General features: G+C 45.5%; 1 protein-coding gene across 7 annotated transcripts in view; it reads right to left on the bottom strand.

Annotated features, from left to right (window-relative positions):
• Window positions 1-256: 256 nt before the first annotated feature.
• Window positions 257-25,905, bottom strand: part of r3hdm1 (R3H domain containing 1) — a 38,600-nt gene continuing 12,951 nt past the window's right edge. For 2 of the 7 annotated variants that reach the window (XM_068309218.1, XM_068309219.1), the window contains exons 4-25: window positions 19,062-19,185; window positions 17,895-17,973; window positions 17,739-17,798; window positions 17,164-17,304; window positions 16,902-17,010; window positions 16,589-16,684; window positions 16,178-16,203; window positions 15,816-15,869; window positions 13,961-14,193; window positions 12,354-12,614; window positions 12,112-12,266; window positions 11,759-11,887; window positions 10,611-10,985; window positions 10,390-10,528; window positions 7,702-7,859; window positions 7,349-7,482; window positions 5,490-5,593; window positions 3,731-3,912; window positions 2,937-3,099; window positions 2,485-2,582; window positions 2,270-2,354; window positions 257-1,506 (exon numbers count right to left, since the gene is read on the bottom strand). In XM_068309218.1, the coding sequence (XP_068165319.1) occupies window positions 1,187-1,506; window positions 2,270-2,354; window positions 2,485-2,582; window positions 2,937-3,099; window positions 3,731-3,912; window positions 5,490-5,593; window positions 7,349-7,482; window positions 7,702-7,859; window positions 10,390-10,528; window positions 10,611-10,985; window positions 11,759-11,887; window positions 12,112-12,266; window positions 12,354-12,614; window positions 13,961-14,193; window positions 15,816-15,869; window positions 16,178-16,203; window positions 16,589-16,684; window positions 16,902-17,010; window positions 17,164-17,304; window positions 17,739-17,798; window positions 17,895-17,973; window positions 19,062-19,185 (3,225 nt within the window). In that variant the 3' untranslated portion in view covers window positions 257-1,186. Of the gene's footprint in view, window positions 1,507-2,269; window positions 2,355-2,484; window positions 2,583-2,936; window positions 3,100-3,730; window positions 3,913-5,489; window positions 5,594-7,348; window positions 7,483-7,701; window positions 7,860-10,389; window positions 10,529-10,610; window positions 10,986-11,758; window positions 11,888-12,111; window positions 12,267-12,353; window positions 12,615-13,960; window positions 14,194-15,815; window positions 15,870-16,177; window positions 16,204-16,588; window positions 16,685-16,901; window positions 17,011-17,163; window positions 17,305-17,738; window positions 17,799-17,894; window positions 17,974-19,061; window positions 19,186-22,341; window positions 22,505-25,905 lie in introns of those variants that run through there. The other 5 variants (XM_068309222.1, XM_068309220.1, XM_068309223.1 and 2 more) reach the window with 5 other exon arrangements.

Genomic DNA, 25,905 nt, shown 5'->3' with positions numbered 1-25,905 from the left:
CTCCTCAACCCGTCCTGCTCCACAGCCTTCTGTTGTCCACGTGCTGCAGTGACACCTTTTGGACACCAGGGGTCTCCGTTTCCCTAGATTCCGCTCGCTTATTCCAGGTTTATTCAAAATGGTTTTGTGCAGCTGTTGCAGAGCAAATATCTCTGCACATTCTCCAAAATGATTGCTTTTTTCACTCAATAATGGAGCAATTAATCTTAACATATCCTTATTTTGTTTTTGCTTGCGAAAAATGTATGTCAACATGTGTGGTGCAAACATTTATTAGAGTCAAAACAGGAAATAAAAAAAAAAGAACAGAAGAAAACCCACACCAGACACCTCTCGTGATTCACACCAAAAAAACATCCAAACAAATATGAAAACGTCAAGTAGAGTGACCAAACTCGATTGCATTTTTCTTGTGCATATAAACATTTTTAATTAAATATAAAAGAAAGTGGCCTGGCAGAGTGCAACAAACTGGTATGATGGAGTTAATTAAAAGAAAACCCAGGCCCTGTCTGATACCAATCCTTCATCACTTCAGTGCAAATCCAACATTCACTGTGTATAAAAGTGACTTTATATAAGGTAGTATCTATTATTCAGTGTTTACTATATTATGGGCTGCTGTGTGTTACTGTGAGAAACCAGAGAAATCCAATGTTGTGCATCTAGATATAGGGCTCAAGCTGGGAGACACAGCAAATACTGATATGAAATCACACACGTATTGTGATATGAATGCTGTCTGATTGGAACGATGTGGCACTGAACCAATTTCCACGTGTCTGATTGGAGGTAAGTACATATGGAGTCGTCACGCTCGTACAGCCACAGTGGAGTCATTTCATACACTTTTCTTTTTTTTTTTTTTTTTAAAAGAATAGAGAGGGGCCTTCGGTTGAGCTCAGCAGTTACAGATGTATTTCAAAAAAAATTAAACAGAACCGGTAGGTGGAGCTGGGGGTCCACCTTGCACAGACCTGCTGGCCGAACGAGTCAAGAAATGAACCAAAATGAACAAAAAAAAAAAAGAAGGTGAATATTCTTTCTTTGAAGATGGAACAACGGGTTTTTTTGATTTGGACAGAGCCTTGGACGAGAACTGAGTCCAGACTGAGGCAGCAGAGGCAGGTGGTTGGATGTGCGTTCGTTTGTGGCGCTCCTCCTAGTGCGCTGAGACCTCCTGCGGCTACGAGCCGGCTTTGTCCAAATCACACAGCTCCCCTTTATTTCTGGTAGTAGTTGCGAGTTTAAAGGTGGCCTGGGGGCCGCTGTGGTGCAGCACAGTGCTCGGAGCAGCAAATCTGGAGGGTAGCATGGCGAGGATGGAGTATGGCATGGCCAGGTTTCCGCTGGGAGCGTCTCTGCTAGCGCCGCACAGCCTGGACTGATGGTCCGACAGCCGCTGGATCAATTCGCCGCCTCTGCAGAGCTCTGCCAGGAGGCGCTGGGGGTCTGTGCAGCCGATCCCCTGCGGAGGATCTGTCACTTCCAGGATCGGACTGTTCACTGCGGGAACATCCAGACGGCCGGTAAATAAAACAACCGTCACTAGAGAGAGCAGAGAAATCACACCTGCACCGTCGGGAGGCTTCGATTATCAGCCGCGATCGGCTTTAACGCCTCAGGTGGACGGTCGCTTCAGCTCAAGCGAAATAATAATATCCAAATATTATTTTTATTATTCGATGGATTGAATAAGTCGGTCTAAAAATAAATCATATTTTTGTAATTTTAATTTCTGCCTCCACCTTGTTGATAAATTGGAATTGTTGATAGGAAAACCCTGAATAATGCAGAAAAATAAATAAAAATAAATTATCCATGCGAGTGGAAAAAAAAAAAAAAAAATGAAGCCACATTTTGAAATAATCAGCACATTTCTTTCGACACCGAAGGGGCTGCAGGTTCCACAGCCAGGTGTGAATTCTGCTCCGTCTGTAATTTATTCTGCTTACATTCACGAAACACGTCGACGGAGCACAGGAGGCTTATTTTGACACAATAATAAAAAATAAAAAAAACCCTCATGATATTCCAGTTAATCTGCTAAATATGATACGCAGCAGATGAGTTTATCAGGCGCTCGATCTTGGAAGTTTCTTTCCTTTTTCGGACCGACATCGAGAAACCTCGAAGTTTCGCTCTGAAAGTTTGGACTCGAATTCCTCCAGACCCACAGAGAAAACCTTTTTCTCTGTAGACGGAGGGTCAGATTTCGGTCACGACTGCTGTCCACTCGACTCAAGCCTCCCTCTGGACTTCCTATTACCTGCTTCACCTACACTGAGATCTGAAGGCAGAGGTTTCTTGCTGGCTTTTCTCCCATGACCGCTGCGCAAAACCCTCAGTGGACCCTGAGGAGGAAGAGGACGGATGTTTACTTGCAGGAACCTGACATGAAACATCAATCAAAAATGTAAAAAACAAAACCAAAAAAAGCCTTCGGACTCCTTATATCTGATGGGTCGTACAAACATTCCTCACCTGGTGTTTGGTCACCATGTGGGCTGTGTGGATCAGTGGGGGTCTGATGGAGGCTGCGTACTGTATAGACTGGCCCAGAATAGAGTAGTGAGCTTCACCTGGACGCCACAGCGAGAACAAAAACCTGTTAAAACCTGACTTCATTTCCACATCAGTAGCAACAAAACACATTTTTTCCTCCGATTTTTTTGCATGAATTCTACTTTTGGGTGTGAAAAATAACCTCAGATACTAAAATCTGGAGTCGTATCTGTTACTAGGGGCGAATTATGTTAGCTTGTCGCTATTTTGTTCTTTTCTAATTCTAGCTAAGCAGAAAAAAATCTAACCAATCAGGTTAGCTGGTTGAGTTCGCTAACGTAGCTACTGCTGGTAGCGATCAGGAGGAACAATAAAAAGTAGAGACAGCTTTAAATTCATTTGCGAGGGGGGGGGACGGATGCGTCTCTGACCTTGTCCACTGTGGCAAAAGGCTGTAGGGAGCTGTGGGTGGTGGTGGTGGTGGTGGTGGTGGGGGGCCATGGCAGGGATGGATGAGATGCCCGATGGGAGGCCCTTGACGGTGGGTGGGTGGCCTGGCAAAGGGGTGAGCGCCGGGGACGAGCGCAAGCTGCTCTACAACCCAACACACCGGCGAAGGCGGAGAGACGACAGGAGAAACACAAACACTTTCATTCAAACAAACAAACAAACAAACAAACAAAACATCTTCTTGTGTGGAAAAAAAAAAAAGTCTGCTACTCAAGTTGTGTCTTTAATGTACCATTCCACACACATTAGTCCCCACTAATGTACCATTACACCCCTAATGCTGAGAACTATTTTCTCCTCATTTCCCGACTACGCCGGCGTCGACTTCATTTGCGGAGCCTATTTGCTACGACATTTAACCTTCCCGGAGAGCCGGCGAGACCGGGATTGACTCGAGGGGGCAATTCTGGCATCACTGTCAGACTCAGACAACCATAGTAAATTACCTTTTAAATTGCCTTTTTTTTGTGTGTGTGTGTGTGCGTGTGTGTGTTAGCATTAGAAGTCTGACGTGTGCTGTATTGTCCTATGTGGCGAACAGATTTTGTAATTTAATTCGAGCTAATTGGGACGTTTTCTGACGTCGCTTCCAAAACGGAAGCAAATTCAATCCTTCGGGGAAAAAAAAGTAAAAAGTCGACCTGAATCAGGATTTCAGAGGTTCTGAATTCATTCATTTGGATTTAACCGTCAGAAACGCGCTGCTGTTTTGTACCTGGGTGTTTTCTGGAGGCGGGGGCAGCTCAGCGGGCCTGCGGCTGCGCTGGTGCTCGCCGCCCGGGTGTTTGTGGTTGGGCTGCTTTCGCTGACATGGGGAGGGGGCACGGGGCTGCTGGCAGGGGGGCGCTGTCATTTGCAGCATCACCATGCCGCCGCTGGGGCCCGGGGGTAACAGCCCTGCGCACAAGGAAGAGAGGATGAAATTTAAAAAAAACAAAAAAAACAATGAGGAGAGGCGAAAACGCTTCTATTTGCTTCTTCGCCCGCGATCCGCGTTTACGCACCCGAGCAAAGCAAGGAGCTAAATGCGTTTTAGCCCCTTTTTCAGCAGTTTTGTTCGGCGACACACCTCATCAGCGAAACACCGTTTGAACAATTAGCTTTAAAGTGCGTTGATTATCGGGGCACAGCCTCGGCAGCTATAACAGCCTCCATTCCCCCTTTATTTTCCTGCTAAATCCTACGCAATGATCCCGCAGATCCAATTATCTTATTAGTTTTGTGACGCGTGAACGTGACTGATGTGCCTTAAAAAAAAAAAAAAAGTAAAAGAAAAAAACCCCACAAGTTGACAAGTAAAGTAATTAAAACAAATAAACTGCATACTTCATCTTATTAATTTCTGTTTACACGTCGCTCGCGTTAAGTGGAAATCATATTGTGAACCGGCGCCGCTGTTGATTTATTGGTTATTATCCAACAACAGTAGCAAGGACAATGGATTTTTTTGGACTTAATCTGCAGATTATTTCTGCGCCCGAACCAGGCAATTAAAAATGTTTACTGGTGACGCTGTAGGTAAGGCCGTGGCGAGACCTTCATTTGACCTCATTACTGACACGCTGGAAATGACGGCCCCCTCCATAATAATCAGACATGAATAATAAAGGTCATTAGGAAGGAGAGCGCCCCACCCGGGCCTCTGGACACATTAAGAGCTCCTCCAAAAGGCCAGGATGGAACAGGAGGTACATGCAAAGAAGCTGATTAAGGATGATTTCTAAAACAAATGTATAAAAATTATATAAAAAATTGAGTGTATAATTGCAGATTGTTGCCTTGCAGTGTCTGTAGTAGATGCTTATTCAAGTAAACGCACTTGTACACAACTATAAAGTACATTTTCTCTTCATGATTTGACTTCTACGATGCTGTTGCACCACTAAGATAAAGTCTGCATTGTAATCATGATAAAATAAAACCACACTCATCATTAATATGTGATTTAAGCAAACCGATCCATCGTTTTAATAGATTCTCACCCAATCGGATGTTTTCACTCAAGTGTTTTCAACATGTAACCCGCTCGCTGTTTAATCTCTGCACAGCTTCCAGAAGGAAAAATCAGGTGGATGCGCAAATCACTTTCACTTATCCAAACTCTGGGGAGCCGTCATCACCACGTCTCACTCACTCTCTCTCTCTTTTTTTTTTCTTTCTTTCTCATTTTGAAAATCCGAAGCGTAAATCTAATCAGGCGTCTGACGCGTCGCACAATGGCGGAGTAAACCCAGGGCAGATTATTTCATTAAGAAGCCCGGATCGTAGCCGTGATGGAATACGTTCTGAGGTTATTGACGCTGAGAGATGAGGAAAAAATAAAGATTGTTGGGAATCTGCCAGCGCCGATGGGAAATCTAATGGCGGTGACGGAGAAGTGAATATTCTTCTCACGTGACGGCGTTCTCCCTGCTGCTGATAGTATGTTTGAATCTGGATGTTAGACTCGGAGGAGGGGTTTCTGAGGAGGTCACCTGCATATTGTTGGCCCGGGAGCTGCTGGGAGACGCAGGGTGATGAGGTCTGAGAAAACTGGAGCTGCTCCATCATCTGGGCGGGCAGGAAACTTACTGTAGAGCTGTGGAAGACACAAACAACCCAAAGTTTCTGCAGGGATCTGATGACATTTCGATCTATCTCCCAATCACCAATTCGTCCCCGCTTGAACAGATTCCTGGAACTCTGAACGCTACTGCCCCTTGTGGTCAAACTGAGGCACTGCACATGATTAAAACACATTCACCTCAAGCTTTTTGTGTAGTTTAGCTTTAAATTGTGTAGCAGTGGCCAAGTCTGTTGTTGGCATAAACCAAATGATCAAAAACCTGCAAATTAATCTTGCAGTTTTAAAAACAATAATACTGTCCTTAAACTGACCTTTCGAGACAAACAAGCAGCAGAAGAAACACGGATGCATTAACAAATTAAACCGACTCCTCTTTAGACATCTTGCATAAGCATTAAATGATGTGAAATGTGTCTCTAGAAGAGCGTCTGGCGGTCCAGAATGTGAAGGAAAAAACACATTCAATAAAACACTCACACCTACGCGGGATTTAAAAATCATTTCTAAACCTGCACAGATGGAAATCTCCAGGAGCTGCGAGGTCTTAACGCTGCAGTTGGGGTATTAAATTCAAATCTAAATTTGAGCCCATCTGCAGGAGCTGTGCTCCTGCTCTGTAAGCAACCTGCCTGCAGGGACTCGCGTACAGCTGGTGAAAAAAAAAAAAAAAAAAGCAGGCTGCAGGTGGACAGTCGGGCCTCGTGGGAGAAAGAGTGAGCTGCTCTAGCGCTGCCACATAAATCATTTCCGCACCAGGCTGCCCTACTAACACAGCCTCATTTTACAGCTGCGACAAAGAGAGAACGACCTCTCCTCACAGGCGCGTCTTTGCATTGTTCTCCTTGCAGGTGACGACTGCATTCGAGTCCCGGGGTTTTTTTTTTTTTTCTTTTCTTTTCTTAATGTATAGTGGCACGAGCGGCGGTCCCAGAGGTACGCCGCTCACTGGTACCAGATTGATTGGGTCCAAGGAGGTAGAAGCTAATTACATGTTTTTCTTTTTTTTTTGTGATCTAGTTCAATCAATCAATTTATAATGAGCGAGAGCTCAGAATAATGGAGGAAAACAACAAAAAAACTCAAGAGGGCGTCAGTCGGAATTCATCACCTACATGAACACCTGGTTCGCAAAAAAAAAAAAAAAAAAGAAGAGCATTGTGGTGATAACCTAATTTCCTCCCCCGCAGCGAACATGGATGACCTTGACTGCGAGCTGCTTTGTGGGGGGGGGGGTTTCGCTCATCTGTCCTGTTAAGCGCCATAAATAAGAGGCACCTTCAGGAGTGAGAAACGGCATCAACTACCTGCAAATCGTTTTTTCTCGGACAAAGTACATCAACCAGCGAGCTAATGATTTCATCTAAACCCGATTAAAGCCGCTTCAGCTCTTTCGCGACTGTCATTAGAAGAAGGATGAGCATAAATCAAGCCGCTGCGTTATCATCAGCTAATGCATGACTTAAGTTAATTTTGAGAGACAAAAGCCGAACGAGACCAAAAAAAAACAAAAAAAAAAACAATCAAGTCTCCGAAACATTTTTACAATGTTACAAGATTTCAGGCCTTTTGAGTGATTATTAAACGGATCAATGTTAGCCGGGTTATTAAACAAATCATATTAATGGAAAACAAATGGGCAACACTCGCTAATTACTCCCATATATCAAGGTATTGATTGCGTGCGCACGCCGCCGTGTCGGATGGCGCGACGTAGCAGAAACATAACATCTGAAAAAACAGCATGTACAGGCAATGGTGAGGGGGTACCTCATGGTGGTGTGCTGGTTGGGGGGGAGCAGGCTGTAGCAGTCCTGAACGCCAGCGAGAGCCACCGCCCCCTGTCCCGGCTGGCAGGACACAAACACTGGCTGCTGGTACGACTGCTGTGGTACAGAAACCTGCTGCAAAGAAGACGGATGGAAGTTAAATACATCACGGATACAAGAGTTTCAAACGATCCCTAGGCTCTTATTTTGAAATTCTGCTCTCTTCCTGTGCTTTGAAAGCAACAAATGTCTCAGTAACAACAAATCTAATCGGTAACTAAACGAACCGAACGCTGGTTCTCATTTTTAGCTGCTCATATTAATCGATCTGACATCATGTCGTCGTCACGCTACCTGGTAGGATTGCATCGGAGGGTACTGGACCATCATGCCTTGCATCTGGTTGCCCATATTGCTTTGCTGGTTGCCAGTGAGAGCGAGGTTGGATGTTGGCTGCACGCCCGCTACAGTCTGGTAGCTGGACGCTGGGTTTGGCATCACGGCTTGGTGCACTGAGGCAAAACGACAAAGGCAGAAGCGCCGTGAGCGAATGAAAAGGCGGGGCCTGATTGGAAACATTCGCCGCGGTGTCAAAAAGACAGCGGCTAATAAAAGTTGAGGTTAGCGAGACTTGAAGGCAAACTGCTGGAGATTTTATAGACGTTTAAGGGAAATGTGTTTGTCATGAGAAATAACAATAGATCCAGCAGCTTATTGAAGGATGGAGGAAAAAGCTCTGGGACTTGAGCCGCTACAGGAAGGTTGGAGGCACTTGGAATAAATGAGAAAGTCAATAAATTTGATTTCGCCTGTGGTGGTCTGAGTGGCCGAGCCGTCTCTACCTACAGAGAAAGCAAACTCCACTTCAAAAGAGTGATTAAGTTCAGGAGGAGGCTGGAGGGGGGGGGGGGGGGTAAACAGAAAACGAGACTGCGTTTCTACAGGACTTGTTAAAAAGTCGTTTAGATGGCCTGAAGGGAAAAAAAAATCCCGCCCAATGGGCGGAAGACAGGAAGTCGCGCAAATGCGTCCATTTTCCGAAAATGGCCTAAAAACGGCAATGTTTTATTTCCTTGCCGGAGGGAGGGCGGGCGGGAGGGGGGGGAATGGAGTCGCTTAAATGTCAAGGTGATGGGAAAAAAAAAGAGACATTTGAAAATATCGTCCCTGGCGAGACACACGTGCAGAAAAGGCGAAGCGACAAAAAGGAGAGGACGTCCTTTTGTGAAGGTGTCTCTGCTGCGAGTCGCCCTGGGAGGAAAAAGTACAACGAGACAATGAAAAGTGCTCCGTGAGGAACGGAGAGGCGGAGGACTATTTTTATCCACCCTTGCCTCCTCACCTTCACTTACAAATCAAGCATGAAATGACTGTAATATCAAACACGCACAATTTTATTCCATTCCGGCAGGCAGAAGATTGGGACTTAAGCGCTTACGCCATCCCCGACGCTGACCGTCCTGTTTCTCTCCTCCTTTTTTTTTTTTTTTTGGCCTCGCTAGCAACAATCCAGCCGACGTTTGCTCGTTGCCATGGCGAGATAGGCTGTACCTCCCGTAGGTGAGGAGTGAGGGGCTGAAAAAGAGACCGGTTCACTGTGAGATTCGTAGAGAGCTCTCAAACAGCGTCCCGGCCCCGCATCCCGCCTCTCAGGCTCAGGCGTACCGAGAGACGCCAACAGACTCATCATTTCATCTCTACAAGACCTCAGCTTATATTTTAAATTTTTTATTATATCTTAAAGGGGGAAACCTGCTTTTGTTCCAACTGACAACGTGGGTTCTCCAGTTTTCGATGTGGAGTTGGCAGCGCGAGCGTCGCTTATTCAACCGTCTCCGGCGTCATCGGAGAGTAAAGAGAGGAGAGAGACGAGTCCTTCAGCGCCGTCACGTACAATACACGCCGCTTTCTCAGAATGATCACGACTGAAGCTGAAGCCCCCGCGGTGACGGCGACTGTCTGATGCAAGCGAGAGGAAACATTCAGAGAACAGTTTCCTCTGATGGGCTGATTTATAACGTCTGCGATGCGACGCCGTATCTTCACCTTTAGCTGGTCTTATATATATATATTGTCTAGTTAATTCAAACACAGAAGGGAACCGAGTCGGGTTTTTTTCCTTCCCTTTCCTGGAGAAATAATTGCCATCCTTTGCCTTTGTAGGTCAGCTTAATTTGTCTGCTGTCTATTCTCCGGGTCCCCAGCTGGGAAGCGGCGTTTGCAGCCTACAGATGACAGAATAGTGCTGCAGCCACTTACAGAGACGCGCGTGTGCACGAGTGCGTTTGTGTCACCATCACGCAACTGTAACACGCATTTGAGCTACGCTGTGTGTGTGTTTATGTGTGTGTGTGTGTGTGTGTGTGCGCGGGAGCTAACAATCTCAATTCCGTTGCATGGGGGGGGGGGGAAGAAATAATCAAGTGGATGACTCCCAGGGAGACGTGAACTTGTGAAAACAAACAAAAAGAGAGGAAAGAAAAAGGGAGAAATGTTTGTCCTTCAGCGGAGTCATCGGACAGCTGCCAGCGCAGCTCCCTTGTGAAGAAGCATACAAGCACAGTAATAAAAAAAAAATATTATCCAGGAGCTGTAAAATGAGAAATTCACAACATCTATTGAGTTTGACTCTGGATAAAGCGGCGAGGCTGAGTTATGCTCTTGACAACAGTCAAGAAGTTTGAAAATTAATGAGAAAAAAAAAAAAAATCTGTGGCTTCACATCAGGCGCCGCAGACCTCGCTCATTAAAAACATCCTTTGATTTGTATTAAGATCCAGCAAGGAACAAATTCAAAGCCGTGTTTGAATTACTGCTCGCTTTGGTTCACGGCAGCATTTCTGGTGGAACAAAGGTTAACCTTCCGTTCCTCGGTATCCAAAGGGGTCAAAACGGCACAACTGTGAAACGGATTTAATGAGTTTAAGAGCAAACTAAACTATTTTTTTTCTTCAAATTTGTTATTTAATAGAATTTATAAAATGTTTTAGAGAATCTGTCGGCTGCGTGTGTGTGAAAGTCTTTCTCCTTCGGAAAATGTACCTTGTTGCTGGGGCAGGTTTTGGCTCTGAGGGCAGTTGTAGGACAGCGGGGTGACGGGGTGCCGGTAGTGCTGCTGCTGCTGCTGCTGCTGGTTGGAGCAGTGGGGGTGGTGGGTTGAAGAGCAGTAACACGTCGACATCTGCAGGAGACGCGTTAAACAAATTCAAGGACTGTATGACATCTGAGAAACAACGGGTTTTAGTGGCGATGGCGGCTCCGACCTGCTGGACGGGCGGCTGGATGTAGGCGTGTTGCTGGAGGAGCTGCTGGTTCAGCGACGACCCGGGGTAAGCAGCAGCAGGGCCGGGGGTGGAGCTCGGGTAGCCGTGGTTCGGGCCCAGGGTCTGGAGCGCGAGCGGTTGACCTTGCAGCACCCCCGGGTGTCCCCCTGATGGTCCGGCCACCATGTAGCTAGCAACCTGCTGCTGCTGTGGAGGAGGAGGAGGAGGAGCTCCCTGCAGGATCATGGAGGAAGAGTGGTGGTGGTGGTGGTGGTAAATGGTGGCGTAGTGGCGGGTGTCCGGTGTGGACGCCCCGCCGTCGCCGGGCTGCTGCCCCAGGGTCATGTGACTGAACTGGGCATTGAGGGCATCGGGCTGGAGAGGAAAGAACGGACATTAAATTTGAATGGAAGGTAACAAAAATCCAGTTTACGTATAATTAAATCGTGGAATATGAATCCGACCACGAGGGAAAATCGTTGAATTTTTACGTGTTAAATCAAAGACGTTTGCTAAACTGACTTTCCCCTTGAAAGTTTCCAAAAAATGCACATAGTTTAAAGCTGACCCAGGTCCGCAGAGACCAGGAGGGTGCAAAGTGAACTATTTATCTGAGCCGGCTCAGGTCATTTCTGACATGTGGTTTGGAAAATGAATGTTTTTAGTCATGGATTATTCAGCGCCAACATCTGGTGATGAATTAAATATTAACGGGAAGTTTCCACAGGCATAATTAGTCACAGCGGCATGTTTGCACTAAAACCAGGTCAAAAATGAGGTTAAGTGAATGCATGATCTACATATGTGGGGAATGACTCCTGCAGGATTTGGATACACCTTTTTACGACAAAAAAAAGAAAAGAAAAAAGTTCTGAATAGTTAGAAAGGAATAATAAGATGTGTTTGAAGTTGGGAAGGAGAGATAAAGCCGAGGTTGACTTAAGATACTATTAAGAATCTCCAATTATGTAGAAAAATGACACAAGAGCTTCCTCTGGTGTCTAGAATCTTAATGTTTGACATCTGAGGATTATTTTATGAATTGAAGCGCTCAATGAAAAGCCTAATTAACGCTCTCTTAATGAGCGAGGCTGGACGGGAGATGAAGTGCGGAAAGCATCACAAAACAGAAGAAAGAAGTTCTGTACCACAGTGTACTGTTGGTTAGGACAGACGGGCAGGAACTGAGAAGGAGGAAGAGGAGGAGGAGGAAGCGGATACGAGACCGTCAGGTTGTGGATGGGCTCAGAGGACAGCTGGAGAGGAGGACAGATCAGCTGAGGAGGGGCAAGGGAGGAGAGATGCACAGAGAGGAGAGGAGATGAGACTGGACAACGGACGGTGGGAGCATCAACTGACCGTTTGCTAAGCTAAAACAGCTACCACGGTAACAAGCGGTCCGTTAAGCTCCTCCCATTATCAGGTTAGTTTTAACACATGAATACAATGTGAATGGTTGAAGTCGTGACTCCTGCTGGTGACCCAGGCCCCGCCCACTCACCTGTGAATGGAGGTGATTGGTTGACTGCTGCTCTGTCGGGGCAGGGATCGGATGCTGTGGGGTTTTCCCCGGCTGTGGGTTCCTGCTGGCGGGTGGGGGACCGGCGGTCGGGTTGCATATTGCAGCCGTGCCGTCGGGGTGGATGAAGGGTTTGCCTGTGGAATGGAATTCAGAACGGCGACGTGAAGTCGCACGCAAATGCACCTGTATTCATTTTTAGAGGGAGGTGTCGGATCGCCCACCTGTGTGCGGGTTGACCAGGACGCTGCCGGGCGGGATCCCTGAGGCTTCCAGTGGCAACACGAAGTAGTTTGTGGCGTCTGCGGGGGACGGCAGGTGAGACAGGACGCTCTTCATCATCTCCGGAGGCCCGGCGACTCGGGCGTCCGGGGCCGGGTGCATCAGCGGGGCGCTGGGCCAGGATGACGTCGATGCCGGGAGGGGCAGCTGGGGGCGGGATAGAGAGCTGGAGGAGGAGCCGACGCTGCTGCACGATTCCGAACCTGAGGAGAAGGCGGGGGAAAAAAAAAAAAAGACTTTCAGCACCTTCTTCCTGGAAGCGGGTTCCACCGATTAAAAATGCCGTTTTCATAAACCTTTTAAAATCTTAGCGATACAGTAGCACAGAAGTATTAATTAAAATGTACTTTAATTATATTGCTCATTATGGTGCAAAATGAACTTCAGGTTTATCTGTTAATTAAGTGTTAATGGTCTATTATGGCTGAAGCACTCTGGGGATGACTCCCTTTAGCTTTCAATTGCATAAAGCTCATTTCGAGCAAGTGCTTGTATTTATTTTGTGTTCTTCAGTCCAGAATAAAGAGTGTTTTATAAGCTGTGTGAGGTGTGTAAGGTAAATCTTCATTTTGGAAATGAGCATTTCCTTCGGAAGGAAACTCATCTCGACTCCAGAATGAGGCGAATGATTAAAAATGATTAAAAATAGTCCAGGATTGCTGGAATCTTATCATCAAAGCAGACAAAAGATTCCACTTCAGAGAAATCTCATCTCTGAGCTTCCATTTTCAGGAGGCGAAAGGTTATTTCAGGGCTCAGGGGGAAGAAGGGGCGAATGAAGGGGAAGTTAGCAGAGACGTCTGGACTCGTATACCCCGGAAACACAAAGTGAGGGCAGTCAGCCGCCTCGTAAACAACTTAAAAAAAAAAAAACCTGGGGGGAGGCTGTCAGAAGCAGAAAAATAAACGCCAGACGCCAAACAGTGGCAGGGAACAAAAATGGAGAGCAGAGGGCAAAGCGTGGATTTCCACTCTGCGTTCACCGAGATAAAGGAGACGAGCCCCGCGGTGAAGAACCGCGTTTCATCTAATCTCAACCAGTCAAGTTACAAAATGGATCATATTGTTGGAGAAACACCTGCAGTTAGGGGAGCAGTCGTAATTTTATCTCAGGGACGTGCGCTGCACTTTCTTTCCCCCAACTGTTAGACTTATACATTATGCAGCAACTCCTCAACGCCGGGTTTTATGCCTCTGCTGCTTCGACACTTTTTAAGTGCCTCCTCCATCACCGTGTTGCTGGATGCTCATTAGTTTTGACAGCTGTCCGGCTACAGGAGGGGCAACAGACTTTATTGACCACAGCAGGACGACAAACACTCGTCCTTCCTTTCGCTCCACGTGCCGCTCCGCGTGCCTTCTCCTCATCACGCCGTTTGCATCCGTCTCCTCGACCTGAACAAGGAACGCAAACGCTCGCTTCCAAAGGTGAGAGGATTTACTCCATCTCCCTTCCAAGTTACCTTCCATTTCAGTATCCAAGGAGGAGGAAGACGCCGCAAGCTCGCCTCAGTGTTTTACTGAAGGCGCTCGGTCGTGGGTGTCTTGCCTGTTTTGGACAGCCTCCCCGTGCTCTTGCTGCTGGCCGTGCTGTCCCCTCGGACGAGGCCCGGGGAGATGCCGCTGAAGCTGCTGGCCTTGGTGATGGCGGGTCGAGGGGCGAGCCTGTTGGAGCTGTCCGAGCTGTCGGTGCTGCTCCAGGGCCGAGGCTCCCCCTGCCGGGGAAGTGTTTCCGTCTCCGAGCTGCTCTGTCGACTGGCGCCCGAGCGGCCGGCCCGTAACCTGAGCGGAGACACGATTTAAAATATCAGGTGGTGATTTTACCTCTTCTGAAACCTCTATTTAAAAAAATAAAATTAAAAAAAAAGCTCTCTGAGGTGATACAGACCTGATGGATCACTGATTACATCTGAGTGCACGCACTTGATTAATATTGAGGTCCCTCTTAGCCAATGGGATGCCAGGAAGATACTAGGTAATAGCCAATGGCAGAGCAGCTATGAGAATGTTGCGTTTAGGAACCGTCGGGAGCTGCGAGTATCAGTCCATACTGTATTTTTACCTTTCGTAAGTCGAAATTTCTACGTAACTAGAGGTAATATTTTACTGCTGAGAAATTTTGTAAGTCGAAAATTTCGTAAGTCGAGACATTCGTAAGTAGAGGTATCACTGTAGAGTGTTTTATAGTAGATTTTATGTTAAAACTCCAATTGAACAACAAATGGTGAATGCTGAGAGGGGGTAGGAGTGGTGACGGACCGATCAGAAGGTCAATGAAACATATTATCAATACTTTTTTTTAGTCTTAAACTTTTGATCCCTATGACCAGCAGGAATAACCAGCGATGCATGTAAATGTGTATTCACCTCGTTTGCTATAATAACAAGTAAAACTCACAAGTAAACATAGACTAATACCAAGAATCAAATTTATTGAAATCAAAGTGTCTAAGTCAAAGTTAGTGAATGCAAGTTTTCAATTGTTGAATCTCTCATTTATACCTGCATAAAGTGGGATAGAAATAAAGATAGTTCAGCTTGTACTGTTTAGTGTATTTTTGTAGGTAAACTGAAGAGAAGATTTTGCCCTCAGAATTCAGGAAAACAACCCCATTTTCTTAAAAATGGGGTTGTAAAGAATAAATATAACTAAATGTAACTCAAAGTAATAAATAATAAATGTAACTACTGTTTAATGTTAAATAACACTGAATTTATTACTTATTCAAGTTACAAACATAAATGTTTGTTGTTTTGTTCTAACATAAATCCTTTTAATTTGTCAGGTTATTAAACCCACAAAAACTCCATCAATCAAGGATCAAACTATCAATGAATAAAGAAAGATAACATCAAACACAAGTAAAGTAAAATAGCCTTAATTACTGCATTGTGGGAAATGTGGTTTTTTGGTCAAAGCACACTTTTGACCTATTTATTTTTAGACACTCTAACCTTTTATGCTCTCGCGGGCCACACTTGGCCCCCGGGCCTTGATTTTTGACACGTGTGCTTTATATTATTCACATCTTAAACACGGACGATGATCGTGCTCTAACGACATCAGCGTTTATTCTTTCACACCTTAATGTAAGCTTCAAAGAGTGATCATTGACAGACAAAAAAAAAATAAAAATTTTAATTGTCAAGCTTTGGCCTGAAACGGCCGTCCCACACCAGGAGACCCGGGCAGAAAATCCTCCTTAACAGGCGCTTTTCCTGAGCAGCAAAAACAAATCCTCAGATCAGCACTCCTGCTCCTGAGCGAGCCGATTAAGGCAGACGGGGCGATTCAAAGCCTTTCTCCCCGCCTGCGGTTCAGTCTGTGAAAGGACTGAATGACGTGTGATGAGGGAGGGAGGGAGAGATTGGGAGAGGGAAAGGGGGGGGGGGGTAGGACCCACCTGAACATTTGCCGCCTCTGTTGGGTGCTCATGCATGCGTCTTCATCTTGGGTGCTGAAGGGAGGAGGGGAAAAGGTGTTACCGGGGGAGGGGGGAGAGAGAATGAGATATCCACCATTTTAAAAGATGACAGAGCGGACTAATTGCCGCTCTGACAGGAAAACTATAAAAGTGATAATTCAACAGACGCTATCTGAGGAGCCGCGCTTCCGCTTTAAAGAAGGGAATGGATTCCACTACGGCCAATTAACCCACGATTCATCACCCGTATCAGACGCAGCTTTTTTGGAACCAAACAATTATGTAATGAGAGGTGAAGAAGAGGCGGCGGTCACGTGACGGATGTAATTTTCACCACTTACCTTCTATGGAGTATGAAGTGATCTCCCTGTGGGTGAGAAGGGAAATTACAGTAAATTACAGGGGTGCACACTCCTTATTGTAATCTCCAACAGCGAAACCTTTTCAGTTCTCCATGCATTTAAAAAAAAACAAAAAAAAAACCCGTTTAATTTATCAATAACGATTATTAAATATTTGACGGCTGTTCGGGGTGCAGCGCAGCATCCCGCCGGCCTACTTGGAAATGTGATTTTATGAATTTGGCTCCAAATCAGAGCGAACCCCGTCTTTAAAAAAAAAAAAAAAAATCATAAAACAAGAAGTCGTAATGGGTAGCAAGAAAATCTGAATTTGCACATGAATAGAAACGACACAATGATTTGTGCAACATGGCGCCCACCCCCCACCCCGCCTACACAAACAGCTCTCACATCATGTGCAAAAATCCTTTCTCTGGCTCGCTGGTACTCCTCCTCCCTCTCCTCCATCGATTTGCTCCTCTTGTCAGCTTTCAAACGCATTCGGATCTGGCAAGGATGCACGCACAAACAACCACACACACACACACACACACACACACACACACACAGAAGCTCCTTTAGCGGCGATGTCGACGACGCCAGATTGTCCTACTCTTACCAACGTGTCAAGAATTAAAGTGACAGCTTGGTCGAGGGAAAAAAAAAACCACACACACAAAAAAAACAACACACACACACACACACACACACAAAAACCACCTACCGTGCTGTCGTCTCGATCAAAGCTGGAGTTGTCTCGTTTGAGAATGTAGCGTTTCTGAAAATCGTCCGCCCTGTCATCCTTGATGTGCTCTGAGAATTTCTGATCGGGTCTGTCGGTGGGAAGAATTCACAATAGTTTTAGTGGCGGCTTAATTTTCAGGCAGATGTGGACAAGATAAAGAAGCCAGGTAGGAATTTATTCCACATCTTATGGTTGGAAATCCATGACATCACCCCCAATACAGTCAGGAAACTCTTCTCACATTCTAGTGTTGGTGGTTTTGTTGATCACCACTGATTTCCCGCTGGGGTCCACATTGTGGTCCATGCCAAAGTAGGCCGCCACTCGATGCAGCAGCATCCTGTGGTAGGGCGTCATGGGCGGGAACTTCCTCTTTTGGCTTCTGGAGAGAAAGAGAGATGAACAGACCTGGTTTATGGTCAAGTTTTGTTTTTTCTTTAAATAATGTGATCAGCAGGGAAAACAGACGAGCCTCAACATGAGGGGGCGAGTTAAGCTCCGCCTCTTTCATTTGGTAGAGGACCACTGTTTTTTCATCTTATATTGACATATCTGCTCTTTTTAAGAAATTTAAGCCCTCATTAATTCCAGATCAATACGATTAAGTCATTATCACTTCCTGTTCTGCTCGTGAAAGGACATTCGGATCGTGAAGCCAGCAGGTTTTTCGCTTACATCAAAACCCGACGCAGTTCTACTTCTCCGGGTGAAATCTGTTCACATTCACTGACACCAGGTGCCGTGGTTTTTGATTGTGATCAAAAACTACAACTATAAAAATCTGCAGAATAATAATAATAATAATGTCTGCATTACTCATTGTTGCTGATAAAGTCCAAGATGTCCTGTTCCAACTTCAGCAGCATGACTCGATCCCTGGTATCAAGGCAGACGACAAACGGATATATCAGCTCTCACTAGCAGGCTAGTCGTCAAGTGTGAACTTATTTGAGTGTGAATGGGATGCATTACCTGGGGTTGCCCTTCAAAGTGTTGACTAGGAACTCATGGAGATCAATTCCAGTTGAATCGGTGTAGTCTTGACTGGAATCTAACAGATGGGAGATGGGACAAAGTTTAAAATTCAGCTGCTTAAACTGCACTGCTCTCCAAACGTGAGATAAATAACAGGCGAAACGTGTATCGTGAATATTGATACGCCAAATATCTGGGTAGTAGTTCAGTTATTTGTGGGGAAAGAAATCAAAAAGTTATCAGACACCTGAAGTGAGAAATAATGCATCTTCCAGCTGAAGTTGTGGGATAACAAGCCTGACGGCGAATAAAACATTACGTCCACAAATAAAAAGCGCGGGAGCCGCGGGTGGGAGACGCGGGTACCCCCCCCCCGGTGGGTGTCTGGTTTCTATAATTGAAGGCTGCTTCATCAGTGGTGTTGCGTCGCAGAGGGAAGCAGACACCTTTACACGCCGGTGGGAATCTGTGTAATTGCTTAACACCTTGAGCTTGTCGCAATTAACTGAATCACGCCAATTATCGGCCCATAATGAGAAATCATTTAAAAAGGAGAAGTGCTTTTGGACAAGCTGGAGGGCAAGGCGCCATTGAAGGTGGCGGTGGTGGTGGTGGTGGTGGGGGGGGTGCAGCTCAGGACTGGATATTCCTGGTGACACGGTAAAGGATATAATTATTAGAAGGATGCAATTTGCATGAGTGGCATAGATTGTGTGATAAGTATCATTAAGCGTTTGGCTTCATTTCAAACCCTAGCCTTCCACGTCTCAACCGCGACCAGGAATGATGATGATATAAATATAAAATGCATGAATATCAATGAATTTCACACGTGCACATTTTCTCACGCCAAGTTTTTCAATATAGGAACTGCAGCTTTGTAAATCTGAGCGCCTTATTTTTGGTAAGCAATGTTTATAAATGAGGCCTCAGGTGTTCAAGGGTGTATAGAAAGCTGAGGTGTTAGCGCAAGTATTTCACTTCCTGCGACTGTGACGGCAAATCCGCCTGGCCAGGACTTGACTGTAAGTTTAAAAAATCTACTCAAACTGAGTCGTAAAGTGTGTGTGTGTGTGTGTGTGTGGACACAAAAAAAAGGTTCAAAATAAAATAAAATGAGAGAAGCAGAAAAAAATATGTTTTATTTCCGTTTTGTTTTCTCACCTCTCGACAGCATTTTTCGGGGTGTTTTCTCCGGTTTGTCCGACTTATCGTCGCCGTCCTCTTTCTCTGCTTGGTCCTGCGTGGCTCGATCTTCTTTTTCAAAAGGCTGGAGAAGGAATCCATCCTAAAACAACACAACAAGGGAAAACTTACAGACTCAAGAGAGACGTGTGTGAAACACATCCTGTTTCAGTCTTCATTATATTCTGGGTTGTGTTGTGGCCTCACAAGGAATGATTTTGGAGAAATATCAGCATTTTAAAGAGGACTCGAGATTTTCAAATCCTAAATGTGACCCAGGTTTGACCTGATCGATGAGGTGACATTAATTTGGAAAAAGAGGCATAAAACAGGATGCACTTAATTCGCGTCAGGTTCTCGGGTAATTAGAGAATAGCGCTGGTAAAAGAGGACACAGAAAGACACTTAATAAACTCCCTCCTTTATCGCTGAAGCGCTTTCCCTGCCACCGATAACGCGTCTGCATTCAAAAAATTCCAAATCACAACGGCAATTAATCTGCCACATTAGTTTGTTTGTATTAAAAAACACCTGAATGCGGCCGCCTGAAATTGAACGACGCAGCACATTTCACTCCTCAAAATTCGACAGGAGGAGGTGGGAAATGCCATCTCCCTCCATCACGGAATAAAATGATAAAAACAACAATCATGATGCAATCCAAGAGGGCTGATGTCTATGTTTTTGCGAGATCTATAAAATATGGCCTTGATTTTCCTCAGGCATGCTCTTCCTCTCCTAAAATACACACACACACACACCCACACACACCCCACTCAGAGCTGTATCTGATTTACTTTTCAGACACTTATACAAAAGGCTGAAAGGAGATGAATAGGGGAGAGGGGTTACTAGTGCCAGTTTAAGTGGATTAAACAACTCCGGGAAGCCAACATCAGAGAGTGTGTGAGTGTGTGTGTGTGTGTGAGGGAGAAATGAATGAATGATAGAGGGAGAGAAGGGGTGACCTCGTGGAGGGAGAGCAGCTCATAACCAAAAAAAAAAAGAAAAGGTCAAGAGTGCGATGCCTGTAACAGCTGCAGAGCAAGATAATGAGACGCTGCGTACGCCGGCGTTTCAATGCGCTCGGAATATATGTGAAAATGTAATATGCTAATGAGAAAAACGTGACTGACTAATTGCCTGAGCGAGACTGGGAGAAAGCAAGAATTAAAAAAAAAAAAAAATCCGTTTCGGGTTGTGCAAGTGACAACGAGATTGTGTGTGCGTCAAAGCTAGAGGATTCTTCTTCTTCTTCTTTTTTTTTTTTTTTTTTCTTTTCTTGGCAAGAAGCGGCGATGTTTGCCGCTTAATGCCACCCTCGGCGTCACATGGAAGCCGTTTGGTTGATGTGCAGCTGTTGCGAGCTGCCTCATTTGTTTCCTGACATCCATTTACCTCGAGATAAAGGAAAAAAACGGCGTGAAAATGATGGTCTTCTGAATAGTAATGAACGTGCTGTCAGTCTGAAACAAAAAAAAAAAAAAAAAAAGTACAGCGTGTATTCAGAGTCCCGCGACTATCGGCCATTGATTGGAATTGACAGGCAGGCGTGCGGCGTTTAGGGGCAGATGGGAGTTTTTTCAGGGCGCGGTGACGGCTCAGACGGCTCCAGATCCATACGGATCTTTGTTCCTGCTTCTAATTTGATATTAGGGACAATAAAGTAGAACGGCAAACAATTGGGACATGTTTGGATTTGATAATCAGGAGGTTTGAATGGGAATCAGTGATCTTACAGCTGAATGTACTCCACTCGTGATTCTTCCTCTTCTTCCTTTATTGCTTTACCTTCTCCCCTCTAGGTTAGTTTGCCGCAGAAGGAGTCTCGACTCCGAGCCCCAATAACAGTAGCGGGGGAAATATCAAGAGTATTCAATTAGAGCGCTCCACAGCTCTCTGTAGCTGACGTGTGGAAATTGTAATTTCCTCGACATGATTGATGGCGGTAATACAGGACGCTGTGTGAGTGCAGACGATGCGAGACTGTTGTGGGAATAACACCGCCCTCTGGTTATGGAGTTCGGTGCTGACTGGCTCAAACGCCTGCAGCAACCACACCTGTGTGTGTGTGTGTGTGTGTTTATGCATGTGCATGTGTGTGTGACAGCATGCTAGGTGTTGTGCAGAGTGGCATGTAATGGAGAAAGTTTGATCGGAGGGGGTGGGGGGGGGGTTAGCCTGGAGATGCGTTGTAACAAGGGGAGTGGATTTAGCGAGCCGGCAGCCGGTTGGAGCTCCTCGCTCTTGGTTTTGATGATGTGATGTTTTTAAGCGGGTGGCCACGGCCAGCTGTTAAATCATCACTGTCAGATGAAGGCCCCCGCTCTGACATCAGAGTTACCTGCTCAATTATAACGAGACGGAGCGAAGAACTGATCCCTGGTCAGCGTTTCAACGCCACGCATGAAGGTGTATTTAAGTGCTGGGTTTGATGAGATGACATGAGTGAAGTGGATTAATAAAGAAATATAAAAGTACCTTTCTCAAAAACATTAACAGTAAGAGTTGAGAAATTAAAAGGTTAACCGAGTACAAACATCTACGTCTTTCAGCTTTAATACGTGCATGTTTTCAGCCTAAAAACCCCCAGAAAGGATCCATGACATCATCAATAGTATGGAGCCAATCACAGCCCAGTGTGTGACTAACACAGGAAGCAAACGTGCATCTGACATTTGGGTGATAATGATGTGAATTCTCTGTAGTTAAGACTAGAATTTAATTATATTTGGTATAGAATTTTTATTCCGGGAAAGAAAATTGTATGAATTCATTTTCACACATCTTTAAACAAATCCTGAGAATCCGTGTTCAAGGACAGGGATGACGCTCCTACTGGAAAGAACCTGAAGGTGAAATAATTCACTTGAGAAGTTGCCTGAAATTTTAAAAATACAATACACACAAACTGAAGAAACAAATTACTATAGGTGCAACATGAGGGGTCCAGTGTTCATAAGGACATCAACCATACCCCATTATTTATATCCATAAAGGGTAGAATACTAGAACATAACAGCAACAGACAGCATCAGTTCTTAATTACAAGCCAGTTCCACCCGCCTGTGTGTGCACCATCTCCACAGAACCACAAGCAAATTATGAGGAGCCGTTTTGTGTGTTTACTTGATGCAAATGAGCGTTCACTCAGCCCATAAACCAACCGATGCTATTCCTGGCGTTATTGACCACGGTTCATAGTAAAAGTGAAACCATCTGTAATATTAATACACTCTGGTAATTCAGGGAATGTTACCTGAGGTGCTGCTGAAGGCTCGGAAATAGGGCAAGGAAAGGACTCTTCACACACCGCCAGGCTCCGCACCAGCTTTAGCCTGGGGTTGGACTAGGGAGGAGGGTGCAGTAGGTGGGCACAGTTAAAACTATGCTCACACACACACACACACACACACACACACATACAGCTGCATCGATATCATCACGCATCACAGTGACAAGCCAAGAAAACAGAAACAGCCAGTGAGCACGATCGATTTTGTTGCAAGCAATTCGAACGGTTTCAATTTTCTTCCCGGCGACTGAGCTGCCAGAATGGTTGTGGAGCAGCGGGTGCATAACCTCCCAGATAATTTGATCAGAACAATCAAAAAATCATAATAAAAAGAATATATATGCATCGAAGCATTTTTTCGTGTTTATCTTCAGTGAGCAATGACGGCAATGCAGCAAACTCTCAGGAAATGTCCGGTTCAAACCATTTGTTCATCAGGCACAAGCCAAACCATGACCTCCATCGTCTTCCATTTTTATGATGCATTCACGTATCTTTTACAAGTTGGGGGGGGGCGGTGGGGTGATGTTTACATTACAATGACAAGTTGCTTGACAGGAAACACAGGTATAACTTCCAACTTCATCCAAGCAAACAAAGGCAATCCAAGTGCACATGAGACATGTCGGAGCATCCTTGCACAGCATGCAGGTCGAGCGTACCGTACCTTAGAGTACTTCACAGGCTGTCCATAGGTAGGGGAGGGGGTACAGGGAAGAAGTGCACAAGGAAAAGAAATCAAACAAACCGCAGATGTTTGGTGGTGGAGGGAGAGGATTGTTACTTTAAAAAAAAAGTGGAGAACTTTGAATTAAATATGACTGGCCTACATTTTTTTTTTTTTTGCTTGAGTGCAACTCTGCAAGAACAGCAGAACGATTCATACAAAGACGACGCAGACAAAAAACACAAATACCCTTCTGTGCTCTGCTTGTGTTTTTACATCTGTTGCTGAAGCTGAAAAATGTGAGATTCGAGCAGTATTGATCGCGAAAAAGACAACAACAAAAAAAAAGGCCTTGTGTGGCGTGGAATCGTAAGTTGAACAACATTTACCACAGGCATGAATTTAATTTTACTGAGTGTGTAATACCAAGCAGCTCCACTGGAAACCTCCCCCCCCCCATCCTGTGTTTTTTTTTCCTAACATGCACACACACAAGATAACAAAAGCCAGACATTTGGCTGCGAGCATCCGGGGTCAGTTTTGTGTGTTGCTCCCGGCTCCATTTGGCTGTCATGTGAATCAGACCCAGGCGCTGGAGGTGAATGCATAACGCAGAGAGACGGGATGCCCAACAGTGTGTGAGACAGCTGGGTGCCTCTGAGCTTCACGCACTGGTGGCGATGGGTGTGTGTGTGTGTGTTCGTATCAACAGAAGGTCTCTCAGTAGCACGCGTAAAGGCCGTGGAAGGGAGGGAGGGGGAGAGAAGAGAGACCTGGCGAGAGCCATTTCACTGGAAATTGTAACAGAGCCCAGTCCTCTGCTTCCTAATCCCGACATGCGTCCACACACACACGTGCACACACACACAGACACACACTCCGTCCTTCCCACCTGTCCTCTAAAAATCAAAAGGACAACATCTCTTCTCTCATTGAGAGCCAAATTACACCTGCAAAAAAAAACACAGCTGGAATGGATTGCTGCTCACACATCCACGCCCTTTCTATGTCGGCCACTGTGGATGTGGGTGGGGGAGGGATTGGGGTGGGGAGAGCTGAGGCTGTGAGCGCACTGCTTCACCGGCTAATTGAGTGGCGAGGGGGCCGGTGGGGAATGAACAATGCCGGCAGGAGATAAAGGAACGGGGTTTGGGGGAGAGGGAAAAGGGCGCAGTCAGCAGAAGTCGGGCGGCCACCAGAAACCTGTCCTGCCGCAGAGGATGGAGACGGAGAGCTGCAGGCAGATGGTGGCAAAGTCACCGGTCTACCCCACCTCTTCTATTCCTGCTTCGGAATGCTTTTATGTCTCCCTCCCTTGCTCCTTATCCTGTTTTCCCACCTCTTACACCCCCCCCACACACATTGGAAATTTAAAGCTTTTATCCGACACCTTAAAACAGAAACGACAGAATTATCTCGACCTCCGCCGCCGCCGAAAAATTATGAGCAGAAAGGTCAGAGGGTTCAGCGCTGTCAGCATATCTCGCCGTATCCCGAGACTACGAAATAATTATGCCAGGGCTGAGTTTGAGGGAGAAGGAGTGGAAGGAAAAGAGAGCTGGATCCATTCATATTCATGCGTTTGGAGAGGTCACAAAAAACATTAGTGGACACGCGGATACATGCAAAGTCAGTTTAAGGTCAGATGTGGAACCAGGGGGAGGAGAAGTGAGGAAAAGATTCAGCCTCCCTAGTTTAGTTCCTGAAGGTTGAAGAAAAATACTAGAAAATTATAATTAACAGTGACCACAGGTGTAAATGACAGAAAGGTGTCTTTACTTCCTTCTTTCGTCGATGATTTTAAATAAACGTTCGACATCGACAATCCATTCCTAAGCTGTTACAGCTGGTAATAACCTTACTAGCATAAAGTAAATTTAAAACTCCTGACATAATTTTTCACCTTTTCTATACAATAAACAAGATTTAATACAATTATAAGTGATTGTTTTAGGCATATGAAGGTATATTTGCAGATTGCTGTTAGTCGCTTCCAGGTTATGAGGTTATAGCCATGAAAGTAGGATTTATATTCAAAATATCTGCTAAACTGTCAAACTATTTACTGAAATCTATCTTAATAAGAAAAACCAGGAAATTGTGGTGCTGCAATTTAAGCTGAGCCATAAATCAGCAGTTTAAAAAACACAAAGCAAAAAACTGGCTACCAGTTGTGTCGACAGGAAGATTATTTTGTCTTTTATCAGTAACTTATCGGTTGTGGACACATGCAGCTTCAAAATCAGAGGCCTCTGTTTAAATCATTTCAAATTACAGCTGCTGAGCAAAACTCAAATGTGGCCGGTGATGAGTTATCGTAAGCAGATTTACTTTATCGTCTAAAACGGATTTCTTTTAAAGAGGAAAAGTAATTTCCCAGTTCCATCTTCACCCGTCCTCTGGCCTTCTTTCCTTTTTTTTTCTCCCCCCTTCTCCTTAAGCAGCATGTCTCATGTTCTTTTACCTTCATCCCTCTAACAACCTCTCAGCCAATCCCCTCCCTACCTCTTCCCTCCGTGCACCCATCCTCTCTCTCCCGCGGCGCTCCCCCACGCTGGTGTCATTCTGTTCCTCGGGGGTAACACGGACACAGGAAGTTGGCCGATAAGCCAGGATTTGAGCTCCAGATTATCTGCCTGCCTGACTCCCTCTCACTGCCTGCCTCCAAACCACAAGGCCAGATTGGCCTGAATCCTATTTTTAGGCTGCAGCCAAAGAGACAATCCTTTTCCTTTCCTGGATTTCCTTGACCCCACTCGAGAGTCCGCACCGTTTTCACCCATTCCTCTGAGCACCAGCCAGTCAGTTGATTTGTTTTTCTTATAATAAAAGCTAAATTAACAAGTGTAAATTTTCTGCGG

The sequence above is a fragment of the Antennarius striatus genome, chromosome 24, assembly GCF_040054535.1.
Source record: "Antennarius striatus isolate MH-2024 chromosome 24, ASM4005453v1, whole genome shotgun sequence".
Taxonomy (NCBI): Eukaryota; Metazoa; Chordata; class Actinopteri; order Lophiiformes; family Antennariidae; genus Antennarius; species Antennarius striatus.
Note: the sequence above shows the minus strand (reverse complement) of the source record. Positions and strands in the feature narration are given on the sequence as shown.